The sequence below is a fragment of the Eulemur rufifrons genome, chromosome 19 (genome assembly GCF_041146395.1).
Source record: "Eulemur rufifrons isolate Redbay chromosome 19, OSU_ERuf_1, whole genome shotgun sequence".
Taxonomy (NCBI): domain Eukaryota; kingdom Metazoa; phylum Chordata; class Mammalia; order Primates; family Lemuridae; genus Eulemur; species Eulemur rufifrons.
This window is the reverse complement of record NC_091001.1, coordinates 96785418-96805135: the sequence shown is the minus strand read 5'-3', so window position 1 is coordinate 96805135 and position 19718 is coordinate 96785418. Positions and strand designations below refer to the sequence as shown.

The following is a 19718-nucleotide window of genomic DNA, read 5'->3' as shown; positions in this document are numbered from 1 at the left end:
CAGAGAGGAAGGTCCATCTCCCCACTGTCCTGGAACAACGCTCCAGCTCGGGGCCCTCTCCCCGTCTGCACAGCTGAGCCTGGCCTTTCCCGCCCTGGCCCTGGGGGACCCACCTTCTCAGAAGGGCTGGGCTCCATCCCTCACCTCGCCACTAAGAGCAGACGGGACCTGAGTGACCTGGGCCCAGCTGCGGCCCCTCACCCAGGCCCCGGAAGCTGTCCACAGCCCCCACCATCAGGAGTTAGGTCTCTCCGCCACTCGCCTTGGCTTTGCTTCTGTATGAGGGGTAAAGGGGCCTCAGGGCTCGTGTGACTGCAAACGCAGAGAGAGAACCCTCCCTCCACGTGCTGGGCTCTTGGTGGACTCTAAGCCCACACCACTCATACCCCACACATGGTTCCCTACGCTTCTCCCACAGCCCTGCAATCCATGGGGCTGCAGGGGACCTAAACCGCGAAGGCACAGGTAAGTAGGTAGGTGAGTGGGGGGGGAGAGTAGGCAGATAATCCAAAATAAATTATAAGGCTAACTTAATATGTGCCAGGCCCTGTGTTAACCACAGGCACACACCATCTCATTTAAACCCCTCAAGCCAGCAAGGAGCCATCTCCCTGCTCCCAGCCATGTTGCCGAGTCACGGAGCAGAGTCCAGGTTCAAACACAGGTCTGTCTCCCGAGTCCAGCCAACTCCCACCCAAGGCTGTGTTGACTGCAAAGTAAACTAAATTTGACATATATCTAATTTAAGAAAATTCTAGAGAATCTGAAGCCTAAACTGTAGATTCTGGTCAGCTGTTTTCATCCCAAACCTACCGAGTGTGCGCGAGCACCTAATAACTCTCCACTGAGCTAAACACGAACACACCATCGTCATTGGCTGTGTTCCTGAAGAAGTAAGGGTCGAGTGGCATTTCTGCAACGACTTAAATGTACTAAGAGGGATACTCTTTAAACGACCCAATAGTGACTATTGTGAAGCAAAGGGCCATCCCTAAGTGACCGTGTGGGGGCATCTGAGTGCAATAAAGGCAGACCAGGAGACAGACCGGGGGGTGAGCAAGAATGACTGAGGCTGGAGCTGGCAGGGGCCCCACCCAAGGACGCGTGCCCTTGTGCTGTGTCCCAGAGCGGAGGAAGTGCTGGGAGCCCAAGGGAAATCAGGACTTGCCAGGCCTCTGGGCCGCACTACAAGGGGGAGGGGAGCCACAGCCACAGTGCAGGCCACACACATGCACACACACCTGTGCTCCCTCAGCACACATACGCACCCCCCCCACCGCCTCTACTACACGCAGGAGAGGGCGTGATCAGGTGAGCTGCACAGGAGGCCCCACCCTCCTCTGGAGGGCAAATAAGCCTTACCCGTCTTCGTATCTGCCCACCCCTTTCCTTCCCTAGATCCTGCAGGAATGTTCACTCAGTTCACCCAATAGACTGTGGAGCCCTACTGTGTGCTAGGTACCTGGAAAGGGACCTAAGTCTGAAGAAAGGAAAAGAGGGAGGGAGGGAGAAAGAGAAGGGAAGCCATGTGTCCAGAGTGGGAGAGAGGCAGGGAAGGAAGGAGGCAGGAAGAAACGGTAAGAAGCGACACATCTATAGCAGCGTCTCCATCTGTTGTGTATGTGTGTGCGTGTGTGTGCACAATCATGCATACACGCCTGTGTATGTGAGTTCCTGCTGGACATGAAGTGCTCCCAACACACCCCAGGGCAAGAGCACTGTTGTCCTACAGCAGAAGAGACCTGAGCAGGACTACGGGGCATCGTGACCAAGAGGCACTGCTCACTCCGTCCCCTTCATGCAGGAGGCAGCCTCAAGGGCACAGAAGCCAACAGCCCAGGCTGCCTGGGTTCCAGCCTCAGCTCTACCACTTATTAGCTGTGTGACTTCAGGCAAGTGACTTAACCTCTCTGAGCTTCAAGTTTAGTCCTTAGTAAGATAAAATGATGAAATAATAGTGCCTACCTTATGAGGTAACTCTAAGACTTAACTAAGACAATGCACGTGGAGAGTACCTGGCAGATGGTTAGTGTTCGAGGCATCTTGGTGGTTATGTTTCTGAGGCCAGAGGAAAGAAGGGCGGTGGCGTCGAGATCAGGCCCAGTCTGGGGCTCTGGACTCCCCTCTGATTTGTATTTGGGATCTGAGGAGACCCATGGGATGTCTCGGTCCTCTCTTCTGCCCCTCGCCATCCCTCCCCACAGGGCTGGCACCCACCTCCATGATCCCCTCTAGGCTCTTGGCCTCCCCACTGCCCCCCGCAAGGCCAGCCCCCTCCCTCTGCTGTGGCCACATCTGCCAGCTGCCTCACCCGACCAGCCCCAGAGCTCAGCCCCCCAAAGCCTGCCTCTTCCCAGTCCCCACAAGCAGCCCCCGCTCTGCCCACCATATGGATGGCGGGTGGGGGGCGGTCTCTGTGCACTCCCAGCCACAGCGTGGCTGCCGCAGCCGCCACATGCAGTTCTGCACTCCGCCCGCCCGACCCTGGGCGCGGGGTTACTCTCCTGTGGAAGGGTCTATCCACTCTCACTTTCCTTTCCGCCCACCCACAAAACATTTCCTGAGCTCCTGCTCTGCGCCATTCCAGGTCCTGGGGAGTCACATGGAAGAAAAGCGCTGGGGCCCGGCCCTGCTGCGTAGCAGGGGGACAGTCATTATCCACGCCAGCAGTGCTCAAATGTTGGTGTGCAACAGAAGGCCCTAGAGGGCTGGTTAAAACATGGGTCACTGGGCCCTGTGTCCCCAGAGTTTCTGACTCAGCAGGTCTGGACTGGGGCTCAAGCTTTCCCTTTCTAACCCTCCCAGGTGATGCTGAGGCTGTGGTTTGGGGATCTCGTTTTGAGAACTGCGGGTCCACTGTAATCTATAATCCAAGGCAGACTTAAGCCTTTGAGGGCTTTGAGGCTTGGACCAGAGAGGAGGACAGAAAATTAGGGAAAGGGCTCCCCAGGCAGAGGGAGCGGCATAAACAAAGGTCTGGCTGCTGTTCGGGGAAGTCGTGGGGCTGGAGTGAAAGGTGGTTGGAGGCGTGGCTGGGGGAAGGCTGGATGGCACATGGGCAGGCAGTGGAGGGGCCGGTGGGTGGCCACACCTCTTCCCTCTGGCTCATCAAACAGTCCCTTTGTGCCCCTGGCACCTCTGCCAGTCTCCCTGGGCTGCAGACCACACCTGTGTCTCCCCCTCTGCAGCACCCGGCACTCCTGCCCCGGGCCTGGCTTTCACGGGCTGCCCTGGTGGCTGTCAGTGTCTCTCCCCGCCCTCCCTGGGCGGCTCCCTGGAGCTGCTGGAGCCAGCCCAGAGGTGCCAGGGAGGTGTGCCAGGTGAGCCAGCATGCATGGTGTGGGCGTAGGCGGCCGGGGAGGAGGCCCGGCTGTGCCCTAGCCCTTGTCTCTGCAGATTGCTGCCATCTTTTGGCACAACCGCCTGCCTGCCAGCGTGTGAGCGTGCTCGCTCTTACCGGCACCAGGATCTGGGGCTGGGTGTGTGTTTGTTGCCGCTTGAGCCAGAGCAGTTACTATGGGTAGATAATAATAGCAATCACAATCCCTCATAATTGGACCAGACTTTGCTGTCTGCAGGGCACTTCCATGCCCATGACCTCATCTGACTTCCACAACCGCCCGTAAAACAGGCAAGGCTGGAGTCACTATCCCCATTTTCCAGCTGAGCAAACACAAGCCCAGATGGCCTGAAGTCACATCTCCAGTAAGTGGCACACTCAGGACTGGGACCTGGGGTTTCTGACTCTGCAGTGCTCCTTCTCTGTCCTGAACCACCACAATACAGAGCCCGACATGCTGCGTCCAAGAGTGGGGCCAGAGGCTCCGCTGCCCAGGGCAGCAGCAGGGGCGCAGAAGCACAGTCCAGTAACAGGAGGCCTTTGTCCCGGCTGTCCCCACCTTCCCCACCTGTCGGGGGTGGCTGACCAGTAATTGCCAGTGCGTGGATGAAGAGCTGTGTCAGCATCTGCTGGGATATTGGACCCAGAGTAGGGGAGGCTGAGGGTCACCTGATCCAACAGAGAGACCAAGCCAGGCCCGAGGAGGCGAGGGAAGCAGCCACAGACACCACTCAAGAGCACAGGTGGCCGCAGGGTCTGGGTCTACATGCTGCTGGGGTCCTGAGCCGGAGTCACCCAGAGGCTGGTAGGATAACCTGGACTGTCAGTTCTTTTCCTCTGGAGTCAGAAAGGCCCAAATGGAACGATGGGTGGAAACACACTCTAAGAATGAGTGAGCCCAGCGAGGAGACAAGCATGCTTGAGGGACGGTCCTACATGTCCTGCCATTCCCAGACACCACCGAGCACCACGATCCATCAGCCCTGCTCAGGGAAAGGGGTACAGGCAGGGGGACCTCTGGGGACAAAGGCACAGCAGACAGGCTAGAAGGCCCATGGCCATCACAGCGTCCCTGGAAGGGTGGCAGCGGAGTTTACCATCCCACTGATGTAGTGGGGGGGAAACAGAGTCCAGGTGTTGGGGGTTAAGGCCTGGCTTTTCCTGTGGGTGGACACAGCTTGGTAAGGTCCCAAGGCAGCCTGTGGGGACCCAGCAGGGATCCATCAATCTGAAATAGTGTCCTCTCACTGATTTAGGCCCAACCTGGAGTTCAGCAGAAGGGCAGAAAAAGTCACCAGCTCCACGGCCAGAAGCCAGGTCAAGGATCACCCAGTGACGCTTGGAGCCTGGGCTGGGGGGCGGGGACAGGAAATCGCCATCTCCAAGGTGTGCTGGTACCACCGGCACGGGTGCCTGCGTGTCTGTGTGGGAGGGGACACGCACGCGGCCTGGTGTCTGCAGTGCCCCTGCACCCAACTTTTCCTTGGCCCCCCCAGAAGCTACTGAACACCTTGGGGAAACAGAGGCAGCTAAAACAGAGACTCACCTGAGGACTCACAGCTACTGAGGGGAGGATGCAGAAAGGAACCCAGGTTTGGGGACTCTGAGGTGGACCCCTCACAACTGCACAGACCTGGGCTTTGAGCCTCTGCTCAGACGCCATGGTGGCTAAAGGCTTGGGTCCTGGAGCCAACTTTCTGCTCCACCACCAGACCCTAACCTCTCCAAGCCTCGGCTTCCTCATCACCAAAACAGGGATGTGACGGTCTGTCATCGTGTGGGGACAGGGCCCCTCCCTGGTGCCGGCCCCCGAGTCCACTGCTCACCTTTCGGTCCTCCTCCCGCTCCGCAGCAGAGCTGCTGGTGTCCCCGGGGCCGCTGGCGGGCATGGCAGGCAGCTGGGCTGTGGGAGGCAGGCCGGGGCTGCGCGGGGCTGGGGGGCTGCTGGGCTTTGGGGAAGGAATTATCGTGGTCTTTGTGGGCGAGAGTTAGAACTTAAACATAGATGCCAGTGTCGAGCCCGCTGGTGAACCGCTGCCTCCGTCTGCCTGTGCGCTGGGGCTCCGGATGGTTCCACCTGTGGGGAGAGAAGGGGGTCAGCGGGGCAGAGCACCCAGGCCCCGCCCGCCCGTGAGGCCTGGCACCTCCCAGCCCCGCCAGCACCCCAGAGAGCCGGACACCCAGGCAGCTCCCCGCAGGGCCGCCTCCTACCCCAGCAGCCTCTGAGACAGGCGGCAGCAGTCTCCAGGCCTCCTCCCTTCCCTTCATTCACGCTGTCCTCCCCTCTGCAAGCTTCCTGCACCCTCCCTCCCACTGCAGCAGCCCCTGGGAAATCCCAGCCTCCCCCAGAGGCCCCCAGCCTGCTACATTTTCCTTCTGATCTGCCCCCACCCGCACCCCCACCCAGCTCCGCCACGTGGAGGAAGTGAGCAGTAGTCACAGGATGTCATGAAATGAATGTCACCTCACTTCAGGACCAGTGAGCGCCTGGGCTGGGCCCGGAGAAAGCTGAGGTCTGTCTGAACTCAGGCTGCAGCCAGGCTGAAGGCCTGGTTTGCTCTGCTCTAGGGGACACCGTGGTGGGGAGAGGCCACGGTCACAGCCACGCAGAGGCATGGGAGGCCGCTCTCCTCCACCCCCTGAACCAGCCCCATTCCCTGCAGAACTGGTGGGCTTGAGAGGGCCCTCCGAACCCACATGGCTGATTTAGGGGCTTTTCTTCCTCCCTGCTCCAGGTGTGGGCCTCCAGCCAGTGAGCTAACAAAGCCAGTGCCTGGGGCCACAGCTGGGTGGGGTGCTGCTGCTTCAGCCCCCTTCACTCGGAGACACACAGAGCGCCCCTGCTCCCCGCCCCCCAGGAGGACGCAGCCAGAGCCCCTGAGCCCCTGCCTCTGCCTCGAGTGCGCCAGGGCCCGGGAGGGGATTGGCAGCAGGAGGAAAGAGGGAGGCAGCCTGGATCTGGGCCCACCCACACCCTTCCCCTTCCAGTTCCCGGTTCTGCTTCCCTGGCTCCCCTCCCGCCAGCCTGGGCTTCTCCTCCCATCCCCCTCCAGCCAGGGCTCCCTGGAAAACCAGGAACCGGAGAAAGCACAGGCTTGGGTCGCCCACGGGCCGACCTCTGCCCCAGGGGTGCACAGCTGCCTGTGCTGGGGCAGTGGGTCCCCAGCCCTGGGCCTGCCCTGGGAGGAGAGGGGGACACCGCAGCCAGGCAGAGCCTTCCTAGGGCCAGGGCAGGAAGGGCTCCAGGGCAACCCAGGCAGGCTGGACGCAAGGAAGCCCCAGGTGCAGTGCATCTTGTCCTCCACTCTCGCCCCAGCTCAGCCCGCGCTCAGCGAAGGGCTGGGTGAGAAAAGAGTAAGGCCAGAGGAGCTGCATGTGTCAGGCACCGCTCAGCACTGGACTCAGCTTGTATTTGGGCAGCTACTAGTGCTCTTCCTAGTTCACAGTGCAATCTAAGGCTCAAAAAGGTTAGGACTTGTCAGAGGCTGGAACCCAGATCTCTCCAACTCTAAAGCTATGAGGGGTTGGGCTCTCCACAGAGCTTCGCCCCGCCTCACACCATGCCACAGAAACAACTCTAGTTCCGGTCCAACCCAGAACTCCACGCGGCTTCCACCCATTTTCAGTAGTGACTCCCCTTCAAGTCCCCCTCCCCATTTGTTACCACAAACATCTCTAATCACCCCCAAACCAAAAACCTTCAAAAGGATGCAGAAGCTAGAGAGGCAGAGTCTGGTTGGAAAGAGCATGATACCCGAAGCCAGCAGATGTGGGTTCTAAGTCCTGACTGGGGCTTCTCTGGCCCTCAGTCTCCTCGTCAGGAAAATGGGAGAGCTGGGCTAGATGATCTACAAGACCTCTTTCAGCTCTGACCTGCTGAGCAAGCTGCTGAGGTCTCACGGGCAGCGGGGAGGGGCAAGGCAGCGGACATATGAGGGCCAGACAAGGCAGGAACACACCAAAATGGAGTCGGGGAGACCCAGGTACAAAGTAAGTAAGTGAAGTGCATCTCCATATTGCCCTGAGGCCTGGAGACACCCAGGGGGTATCTGTGCCACCAGAGTGCTGTGAGAAGAACCCTTTCAGAGAACCTTTGGCTCCCAGCGGGGTGAGGAAGGAAGCGGGAGGGCAAAGCAGAACATCACAGGGCATTGACCCCAAGGGTGGACACCCCGGAAAGGAAAGGAATGGAGAGGAAACGTTTCTTCCTCCTCCTCTGTCCTCACAGAAAATGCAGCTGGCCTGATTCAATCCTAGGTCCCTTCGTGTTGCCAAATGGACCAGCCCTGTCAGTAGATGTCCCTCAAAACCACCCCGCATCATCTAGAATCATCCAGTATTTGGCCGGGCAGGCCATGCACTGCACAACTTTAGGGGTCCTCGCTTGGTGGCCAAGGTCCCAGACCTTGACACAGCACTGCCCACCGCCCTGTTCATTCTTCTCTCATGCGCCCACAGTCCCAGCAAAGCAGTGTGCGTCCACCACGCCAGTCCTTCAAGCAACACAGTCCTGCCGCTCCCAGCACCAAAGCATCCTCCCCACCCAGGCCAAGGGCTGCACCACAAAAACCACCATCACCAAAAAATCCTAGCCAAGAACTCTACCACTACAACAAGCAGCTCTTATTTTCTCCTTTGTACTTTTAATGTCCACAGTGACCATAAATAATGTTTATAACAACCACTTAAAAATGTTTCAGGAATCCCATCATGGGAACATCTTGGTATCACAACTGATGGGATCACCGTCATCACTGCTTCAATTATAAAAATGTTGTGGAAAAAGAATTGAAATTTTGGAATATACACACCAAATTTCACTACTTGCTAAATTCAATCTAGTAAAAAGATTTTTTTTAAGAAGACATAAAATCACAAGATTGGGCTGAACAAGAGCAGGGAAACCCCCAAGAATATTTTGGAATCTGGAAAGCGAATTGTGACGGCCAGATTGCAGACAGGAGTGTGGTAGCTGATTTTTAGCACGGAGCTGTGACAGACGCCTGCTAGCACGGTAGCACCAGGCACCTGGGACTAGAGGTGAAGAGGATGTGTGTGAAAACAGAAGGCTGAATGAAAGCAGTGAAATCCCCAGGCCCACTGCCCCCAGAAGGCAGGTGGCACAGTCTCTGGAGGGCATAAAATAGGGGTCTTTGCACAGAGGCGACTGGCACAGCTGAGCAAAGGCGATATATCAAAACAGAGGAGACGGAGATTAATGCTGACGTGGAGTCCCTCCGGCTGGTCCCCCACTGGGCTCCACAACACCAGTAGCCAGACCCTTACCTTCTTCCCTGGAGAATCTAATGGGGCCAAGAGGAAAGGTCTAAGGATGCCAGTACTGACACCAGTACCAAAATGGAATCAAAATGGCTTGTTCAGGTCAATCAATGTGGATTTGAAAGTTGACAAGTCCCACCATTATGCTCAGAGCTTCCAATCAGCTTTTTAGTCCCCTGTTCTTAACCCAAGAAGGACAACGAAGGACCACCAGACATTCGAGGGAGGCCTCTAACTCGGAAAATGGAGACCAGAGTAAATCAAAACAAAACTTTACAAGAGCAACTTGAGGAAACAGATTTCATGTACAGAGAAGATAGTACATCCATGAAACAAGAATGTGGTGCTCTTAAAAAAGAGCATCCAGAGAACAAAAAAGAACTCCTAGAAACAAAAATCATGCTGTTAGAAATGCAAAATTCAATAGAATAGGTACACTAAAAAGAAAAAAGATGGAAAACAGGAGAGGAAGGAAAACGGAATTAGAGAATTGATCCAGAAGTTTCCACATCTGAATAATAGGAGTTACAGAAAGACAAAACAGAGGGGGAAAAAATTACCAATGAAATAATTGAAGAGAATGTTCCAGAATTGAAAGACACAAGTTGCCTGACTGAAAAGCCCCACTAAATGTGCAGCACAACAAATGAAAACAGACCCACACCAAGGCACAGCACTGTGAAATTTCAGAACACTAAGACAAAGATCCTACAAGTTTCTAGAGAAGGAAAAAGAAATGACATATAAAGGACCAGGAATTAGAATGCCTTCAGATTGCTCAACATCAATCTTGAAAGCAAGAAGACAAAGGACCAATATCCTCAAAATTCTTGAAAAATTAAACAAATCTTAAACAATTCTCCACTTAGAATTCTTTACCCAGCCAAATTATCATTTGCATGTGAAAGTAGAATGAAGACATTTTCAGACATGAGGTCTCACGCTCCTTTCCCAGGAAGCAGGGGAAGATGTCCTCTAAGACTGCGGTCCCCAACCCCTGGACCATGGACAAGTACCAATCCATGGCCTATCAGGAACTGGGCTACACAGCAGGAGGTGAGTGGCAGGCAAGTGAGCGAAGCTTCGTCTGTATTTACAGCTGCTCCCCATCGCCCACATCACCATATAAGCTCCGCCTCCTGTCAGATTAGCATCAGATTCCCATAGGAGCACAGACCCTACTGTAAACTGCACATGCGAGGGATCTAGGTTGCGTGCTCCTTATGAGAATCTAATGCCTGATGGTCTGAGGTGGAGCTGGGGCGGTGGTGCCAGCACTGGGGAGTGGCCGCAAATACAGATTATCATTAGCAGAGACGTTTGACTGCACAATAAATGTAATGTGCTTAAATCATCCCCACACCATCCCCCCACACCCCCCCACCCCACCCGTGGAAAAATTGTCTTCCATGAAACCACTCCCTGGTGCCAAAAAGGTTGGGGACTGCTGCTTTAAGACACAGGAGACTCAGCATAGGAGGGAAGGGAAGGGGGTCTCCAGGGTGAAGGTGAAAGGGGCTGCATGACACCACCTGGCACGGGCCAGAGAGGGCCACCCTTCCCATCTAAGCAGTGTGGCTCGAGACTCGGCCGTGATGAGTGCTGCTGTCACTGTGCCCTCTGCCGCTGAGCTGTCTTTGTAACTGACAAAAGTACAGGTATCATTCACTGCCGTCCTCTGCTCTCTGAACCCAGGAATCGAATGAATTCGGGTATGGATGGAAATCTATCCTGAATGATATGCTCCAACTAGGGGGGCAAACCAAGCAAGAAAACACCAAAGCCAGAAGACAGGGACTTCAACTCGAAGGGAAAGGGAATTCCAAGGAGAATATGAAAGAAAGTCACAGAACGTCAGCTACAATGTGCCACGTGCCTAGAAAGCAACCAGCCTAGAGTGAAAGAGATTAGATAACTCAAAAAATGGAACTGAAACATTTACTACTGTGACTACCCGTGCGGAAAGCCATACCGATGGCTACTGGAAGGTGTGGTAGGCCTACCACAAAGAAATGATAAATGTTTGGGGTGTTGGGCATGCTAATTACCCTGATTTGATTATTACACAATCTACACATGTATCGAAACATCACATTGCACCCTGTAGATATGTATAATTATTATGTGTTAATTAAAAAGAAAATAAGAAAAACAACCAAAAGGAACAGCATTGATACAGAGAAATAAAATTATTTTTTTCACATTTAAAAAAAAAAAAAAAAAAGAAGTTGGCCAGGTACAGAGTGGGGCTCACACCTATAATCCTAGCACTGTGGGAGGCCAAGGTGGGAGGATCACTGGAGCCCAGGAGTTTGAGACCAGACTGAGCAACACAGCAAGACCTCGTCTCTAAAAAAACTAGAAAAATTAGCCAGGTGTGGTGTTGTAAGCCTGTAGTGCCAGCTTCTGGGGAGGCTGAGACAGGAGGATCACTTGAGCTCAGGAGTTTGAGACTACAGTGAGCTATCACGACACCATTGCACTCCAGTCCAGAAAACAGAGCAAGACACCATCTCCAAAAAAAAAAAAGGTTGTGGTAGGTTTTAGCAACAAGTATGAAGAAAGTAACACAGATGAAAAAATGAGGTAATTATTAACTTCAGAAAAAAACAAAAAGAAAGGAAACCATTGTAGTACACTATAAGGCTCAGCTGTGAATAACAGTTGCATTGATGTAAAAACACTGTATGTTGATTTAACAAATATATGAGTGTGTATATACACACTTATGTATGTATGTATGTACACACATAATATATTAAAACAATACAAATTCATTATCTTGGAACTCTGCAAGTCAGAAATCAAAAATGGCTCTCCTCACTAGGCTAAAGCGAAGGTGTTGGCAGGGCTGCATTCTTTTCTGGAGGCTCTAAGGAGAATCCGTTTCCTTGACATTTTCAGCTTCCAGAGGCTGCCCTCGTTCCTTGGCTCATGGCCCCCTTCCAAAGCCAGGGACGGCCAGTCTCTCTCCCACTGTGGTACCCTGACTCTGCCTCCGTCACATCTTCTCTGACTCACCTGCCTCCATCTTTCTCTTCTAAGGACTCTTGTGGTTCCACGAGGGCGCTCAAAAAACCCAGGATCACTTCCCCGTCTCAAGGTCCTTCACTTAATCATATCTGCAGAGTCCCTTTTGCCATGTAAAGCAACAGATTCACAGGGGATTAGGACCTGGCCATCTTCGGAGGGCCATTGCTCTGCCTACCACATGCATACATAGACTAATATACGCATAAAGCATTTTTGAAAAAATATTAGCATGCCTTATATATCTTAATACCATGCCTACCACAAAAACTATTTAGGAGGACGGCTGGGGGGTAGAAAGTTTGGCCATGTATGAGACTCTACTAAATAGGAAATCAATGGAAAATGTCAAACTAGATGAATCAAAAATATGCACATTACTCAGAAACATGAGATGTAAACTTGCTAGAAGAAATAGCTGAAAGGGTTGCAAGTGGCTGCCTCTGAGAAGAGGACGAAGGTAGGAGGAGGCAAGCAACGACTGCACTTTGTTAGATTTTAGTACTATTTGACTTCTTAAATTATACGCATGTACTACTGTGAGTAAATAAAAATGAATTTTTAAAAAGAGAGAATGGGGATGGGAAAAGGGCTTACATCCCAGCTGCAGTTGTGTTTGGCCTCCATTTCCTCCTCTATAAATAAGAGTGTAGCGAAGGCCCTTGCACCTCTGTTGTGCTATGAAATCATCACGTCCCACAGAAGAGCCATCATCCCCTCCTCACGCCCACACAGAGTTCCATCACCAGCTATAAAAGTGGTGCCTCCCTCTCCACCCCCCACCCCTCACGAAATGTTTAATCCTCCAAATGCATCATTTCCACCAGGTCCAGCCCATGCACAGCGCGGGGCACCTCCTGCGTATTCCTCCCCGGCTGTGACTGTGCTCGTCGGGGCCGCCCACGTCCCTAACCACACCCCGCTCACTCGCCCAGCTTCAGCCAAAGACCCACATTCCCACCCTCTCCTGTGGCACAAGACCGTCCTCGCCACGTCAGCTCCCACCCCACCACCACACTGTCCCCAACACCATTCCCACCTTCCTCACCGACCCAGCCCCACCAGCACTCCGAGAAATAAAAAAGAAGAAGTTGGCCGGGTGCAGCGCGATGGCTCACACCATAATCCCAGCACACTGGGAGGCCGAGGCCTCATCTCCATCTTCCTCCAACCAGCCCCAACTAGATGGTCCCTTCGCAAGGGCCCGCAGATAATTACCATCTTTCAAACACAAAACCGGTCATTGCCCACAAACCTAGATCCTTGCTCCAGCAAAACCAATCCCAGTCTTCTCACCCTAAGAGCCCCTTCCTCGCTCAGGTCCCCCGTCTGAATTGCTGGGACCATCTGACCATTTCTGGACTCTGGTCGTTCCAGTGTATTGAGATACCTTCCCTTCCTCCTGGGGGGGCTCCCTCGTCATGGGGTTTTGGCTGTGCCTGTGAAGACCCCATCCCCTACCCCAGTCACAGAGTGAGGATGTGACCAGGCAGAGCCAATCAGAGGCCTCCCTGGAACTTTTCTACTGACGCCATGGAAAGATGCTAACAAGGTCGGATGTGAGTCAGGGGCCGCTGGCTGCTATCTTTCCACCATGCGGGGCCAGCTTGCCTGAGAACCGAGAGCCAAGACCCGAAGACAGAGGGAGAAAGCCGTGCAGTCATCATCTGGGCCCCTGATCTGGCTGTACCTGGAGGCAGGGGCATCCCTGAGCTTCCGGTAACGTGAGCTTTCACTACTTCGGTGTGAGTGAGAATGTGACTTGCGGGTGACACAGTCCTGACTCACAGACTAATCTTAATCTCCCTAAGTCCTCCCTGGGAGGCCTGATTTCTTACCAGCTGTGTGACAAGGCAAAACGGTGCCTCAGTTGTCTCAGCTGTAAAATGGGGGAAATCACAGTATCCACTCACAGGCTGCTGTGAGGAGGGCGGAATGCATTAAGAGCGCTTACAGGAGTGCCTGGCACAGAGAACATACTCAATAAATCTTAACGATTATTAGTTCCTGACTCAACCGGCCCACAGGTTTCTCTCCTTTCTTGAAATCCCTGGAGTGCCCGAAAGCGGCCTGCGCTCAAGCAGGAGCTTGTATTTATTAAGCTCCCACGGCGTGCCTGGCCCTGTGAGTGGAGCTTTACAATGTCAACATCTCGTTAATCCTCACACCTCACCCCAACCCTTTGAAGTGGGTACTATTTTTATCCCCATTTTCCAGACGAGAAAAACGAGGTATGGAGAGGTTAACAAAACTGCCCAAGGTCACGCAGTGAGTGCTGGAACCAGACACAATCCAGGTCTGTCCCACCCAGAAGCCTACAGTTTTCCACTCTGTCATGTTCTCTCCCCAGCAGCATGTGACAGCTGCACATATGTTAACTCTGGGTGTGGATTGGTCAGAAAACGCAGTTTCCACTGAGTGTCCCTTTCTTGGTCAGGCCTGTCTGTCGTGGGGGCAGGGAACCTTCTAATCACAGTATTCAACGCCCAGCCCGATGCAGGAGTCACTCACTTAGTCATTCATTCACCTGTTTGCTGAGCACCTGCCGCACGCCAGGCACCGTGCTGAGGGACATGCATTATTCCATTCAATCTTCGTAACAACCCTCTGGGGTAGGTTCTGTGGTCATCCCGATTTTATACAAGAAACTGAGGCTTAGAGAGGTTTAGTACCTCTCCAAGGTACCACAGCCAGGAGGTTCCCGGGCAGGATTACGAACCAGGTCCATGCACTTCGTATGCTAAACCTGATCCCAGAGCCAGTCTGTGCCCCTGGGGTGATCCCAGTCCACAGCCTCATGGCTGGTTTCCTAGTTGATCTTAGGAGGAGGTGCAAATGAGTCCAGGGGGTGACATAAGGCGGAAGAGCAGCCACCCACCAATCACCTGCCAGGGTGATAAGCTCCCAGCCTGGAGCAGGCCGCTTAGACGGAGATGTCTATCTGCCACCTCTTCCCCTCCTGCCACTGCCTCTCTTGGTCACAAGACTGGGCTGGATAAGGAGGAGGGGGAGGGAGGGAGGTCTCAGTGCCATTTTCGAGTAGATGCCCATCACCCTTCCATTGTTGTGACTTTCAGAAACATCGCTTGCACTCAAACCACCAGCCGGTGACAGGCCAGCAGTCCTGCCATCCTATTCCCACTGCAAAGCCCGCCTGTCTGGCTCTGGTCACAATACGATGACGTGGGGCTCTCACACCACCCTCGAGGCCATGGAGCCACCAGCACTGGCACCACCAGTGTGAGCACTTACGTTCACACCAAACCTGCTGCCACTGTGGCCGCCACATGGGCAGAGATGAGTCTGCGTCAGACTCCACTGCTCACACTAATGGTTACCATGACACAGCCCCCAAAGGAGGGGGAAAAGGTTTATACCCAAAATAGATGCTGTTAAGGAGCTGAAGTTGTTCTCAGGAGCCAAAATGAGCCAACACAGACTTCCATAAAGGAGCGCCATTTGCAAGCGCTGTGAGCCAGGAGAAGCCCTGTCTGGGGTCACATGTGCTATGGCAGTCACATGGACTTCCCACGGCCTGGAAGTCAGGGGGATGGGGTGGCCAGGCTCAAACCCCAGGTGGTCCCTGTCAGGTGCTCTGGCAGCCACCAGCATGGGTCTGACTCCATCCTCCCTGGCGGAGGTGGCCCAGGGGCCACACCTGTGTTTCTCTACTTTTCCAACCTTTCCTTAAGAATGGGCCACCCCTGCCAGCTCCAGAGTCTCTCCACTTACTCTCCCCTTAGGCCCCTGTGTCCCCCACCCCATTTCTCTGAACCCTATGGGGGCACTGAATGTCTTAATCCCCAAAGGGAGAGCTTCCACCACAATGGTTCCACTGGAAGATAAGACACCCACGTCGCCTGACTCTTTGAACCCCTTATGCCACTGAATAGTCAAAAAACGGAATTATTCCACTGTCTAGAGAGACCAATCCTAGTTACCAAGTTACCAAGTTACCAAGCAGGAAGGACTGATCCCAGTTACTAAGGAGAAACTGGATTGCTGATATACAACAGCGCCAAGCAAGACTCGGTCTGGAGCCCAAGGGATTTTCCTGGGCATCTCTTAGAACTTCCATGCCCAAAAGGAAGTGTTAATGGAAAATTACAGTAACAGTAACAGCAAAAAGCAGGATAACCAAAGATTCAGATCCTCTGGGAATGAAGGTTTGGGTCACCACACCAAGTAAAGGAAGTATGACCTGCCGAGGCTTGGCTGAGTGCAGAGGATGTACAGGACTGGTAACGGGATAGGGAACCCAGAGCACAAACTTTCTGCATTGAGGACAACTGCAGAAACGACTGTAGTTGCTTCGCATATTTCTATTTACTTGATATATACGTGCGTGTTTATTTACATATATGGTAACTACTTTCTTCTTTTTTTCTTTCTTCCCACTGTTGCCTATACAAGTTGTTGGCAGTTAACGCTGTAATTTGGTCTTTGGGTAACAGAATATTCAGTGGGATTGTGAGTGAATTTGAGAAGTTATTCACATAGCCCGGGAGCGCCAGGCTCCTGCGATGCAAACAGCTTCTCCAACGCGCGACAGTCAGCAGCACCCAACAGCCAGGACCTCCACCCAGCACCCCCCTGGCGGAGTTAGGAGCAGTGTCTCCAGCAAGACACCTCCCCACGAACAGCTTTCCTTGGGACACAAACGGATGGACTTCCAGTAAGTTCCAGAGGCCGATTTCCAGCAAGTTCTGCCAGCATGGCACTCCAGTCACTTCTGTGCCATCCAGGGAGCCATGGCCACACCCTCTCCATCAAGGTCTGGGCCCTGGGGGGCCTCTTACTTGGGTGCTCTGTGGCAACCCGAGTAGTGGCTGTTCTCATGTCCGCTAGTTCTGTATTCTTTCCAGTTCTTTCTACTTCTTACTAGCCAACGCCTCATTATTCCATCACCTGTTACAGTTAATAATTCTTTATATTAAACCTTACAAGTCACCTCCTAGTTTCTGTCTCCTGAATGGACCCTGACTGATACAGTTACCCACGGCTTCAAAGGGCCTTTTTCCCCCCTCGAGGTCTTTGAGCTCAGGGGGGCACCCTCGCCCGCTAAGCACCCCCTGCTTCCAGCACTCACCCAGCAGCCGTTCATCAACCGCCACCGCCAATCCAGGCCCTGGGGGACAAGAGACCCCTGCTTCTGGAGCTCGAAAGCAGGTGTGTTCTCTGGCCCTGTCTCCCCACCGTGAGTCCACCTGGCTCCCTGCTCCGGGCCCTCCCGCCCTCGGGCTCTGCAGCTGCGTGTCCTGGGCTGGCTTCGAGTCTTGCTCCCACTTCTGCACAGTGGGTGCTCCTCAAGGTCACGCTCTGCCTTCTCGATAAATTCTCCTCCTCTAAGCCACCTGGGCTTAAATTAATGCAGACCTCCCACCTCCAAGGGCTCCGTCCGTATTTATTTTCTAGATATCTCTATCCGGATAACTTGCCATCACTTAAAATCCTGCTCTTCCAGAACTCTTCTAGGACACGTTCCCTTCAGAGCCTGCTCGAACTCCTGGTTTCTCTCTATGTGGAGAGAACACTGCTCTCCCCTCAGCTGCCCAAGCCCAAACCCCGGAGAGAACTCAGGCCCCACCATCCCGAGTGCCCCGTCCGCAGGCACCTGGTCCTCGGGCTGCCCCATGTCCTCCTCCCCCAGGCCCTGTGCACCACAGGCGCAGCGACCTGGTGGTCGCCGTGCAGCGGGTCTCCCTACCTCTGCGTCTCCACCTGCCACCCCAGCCTCTCGGCAAGGACTGTCCGCACACGGCCTCCCCTACCCAAACCTATGATGCCTGCTGGCAGTGTGTAAAGACCGATTGTAGTGAGGGCTGCACAATTCTGTGAATGTTCTAAAAACCATCAAATTGTACACTTACGTGGGTGAATTATATGGAATGTGAATTATATTAATATCCTAAAAGCTGTTTAAAATACCCCTGTGATGCCAATGATTTTCACACAAGGTAAAATCTACACCCTGGGCTGCTCTTACCCCAACAGCTGGCTGCAGCGTGGCCTTCGCCTGCCTCTCTGGCCTCGCCTCCCACCTCTCCCAGCTGACCCCATCATTCCAGGCCCAGTCGCAGCCTCCCCGACGTCCCTGCTCTCACCCTGTGTCTGTGCTCACACAATGCTCCCCTCCAAGAGGGAGGCCCCTCCCAGAAGGCCCCCCCAGCTCCCTCCCTCTCCACCATCCCTCAGTCCAACATCACTCCCTCCTCCCCCCTTCTCCTCGCCCACCCACCCAGGGGTCTTCAGTCAGCTTCAGCTGGGTGGTCATTTAGTGTGCCAGGTATGCACGGGTGTGTCTGTTTTCCCAAACAGATGAGGTCAGAGTTCATGTCCTGGACCTTGCTGCCCCCAGCCCACAGTCAGCGCCTTCCCCCGCCCCCACCCCATTCCGGGTGACCCCTGAGGCAGAGAGGACTGTGTGAAGTCACTCCCAGGCAGCTGCAACATCCCCAGCACAGTGCTGCGATGCCTAGAGTGACCCCCCCCAATCCCCATTCTAGGGGTTGCTTGGCAGAACCCCCAAAGGCACTGTGCCCGTGGCAAAGCCATCTGCGGGAGCTCCAAAGTTCCTGATCCACCATTCCCAGGCCACAACACACACCTGCCGTGGGGTCTGCAGGCCCACCTGCCCCGCATCCCCACAGTAAAGCGGGTGGGGGTCTAAAGTAGCAGTGAACCACAGAAAACTGGGGGATGCCCCCCTCCAGGCTCTGGGAGGCTGAGTCCCTGGCTTACCTGTGACCACCCTCTCCCCACACCACCTGCGGACATGCATCCCCCACCCCCACTTCCTGGACTGAGTGACACCAACTGACCACTCAGCTGACCCCCTCCCAGGTCAACACTAGGAGGTCCCCCAAAGGGTCTTCAGGGCCTGGGAGCTGTTGTTGGAGCTCAGCACCCTCCCCACCCACTAAAGTGGAAGGAGCTGGCTGCTATTGGAACTTCCCATAGGCCCCTGCTCTGTTTTTTCCTCACTGTGGCCCCAACCAAAACCAAACCATGGATGGGGGTGGAGGAGGGGAGGGGGAGAGCCCAGACTTCCAAGCTGCATGTCCCAGAGCCCCAGGTCCCTGCTCCCAGCAGTCCTCAAATTGCTCGGCCAGGCCCCACCTGAAGCCCTGGTGCTGTCACTCAGAGACATGGGCCTCAGTTTCTCAAGCTGTAAAATGGGGTGAATAAGAGTCACTATCTCACAAGTCTATTTAAGATTTATGAGACAGAATCTGAGTGGAGTGTTTAGCATAGTGCCTGGCGCAGGGTAGGCAATCAATAAATGTTAATTTGAAACACTATTATGTGATTCATCAGGATGAAAGGCCAGTAATGTGTCTTAGGAAACCTAGATTCTGGCTTGTGCCCACTCCCAGGAATGGCTGCTGTGCCAGCGTCCCTCTCCCAGCTAATGTCCTTAGTCTCCCTCCGACACCCAGCCAAGGCCCCTCGCCACTGGAATGGCTAATTCTCTACCAGAGGCTTTCACCCTGCCTCTGTGGAGGCTCTGGCAGCTACATGCATAGAGACAGATACAGACACACACGGACACAAACACACAGACACAGATGCACGCACACGCACAGAGACACACAGGCACACGCAGACACACACATGGACACAAACACACAGACACAGATACACGCACATGCACAGAGACACGCAGACACACAGACACCCATGGACACACACGCACAGAGACAGGCACATGCAGACACACAGACACACACGGACACAAACACACAGACACAGATGCACACACGCACAGAGACAGGCACATGCAGACATACACATGGACACAAACACACAGACACAGATGCACACACATGCACAGAGACAGGCATACTCAGACACACACGGACACAAACACACAGACACAGATGCACGCACACGCACAGAGACACGCAGACACACAGACACCCATGGACACACACGCACAGAGACAGGCACATGCAGACACACACATGGACACAAACACACAGACACAGATGCACACACATACACAGAGACAGGCATACTCAGACACACACGGACACAAACACACAGACACAGATACACGCACATGCAC

At 54.1% G+C, this 19718-nt stretch overlaps 1 protein-coding gene across 1 annotated transcript in view; it reads right to left on the bottom strand.

The window, feature by feature from the left end:
- The window catches only part of DNMT3A (DNA methyltransferase 3 alpha), a 101177-nt gene that overhangs the window by 68790 nt on the left and 12669 nt on the right, over positions 1–19718 (bottom strand). Inside the window, exon 2 of the mRNA XM_069495020.1 lies at positions 5167–5417. Within this exon, the coding sequence (XP_069351121.1) occupies positions 5167–5229 (63 nt within the window). The 5' untranslated portion in view covers positions 5230–5417. The remainder of the gene's footprint in view (positions 1–5166; positions 5418–19718) is intronic.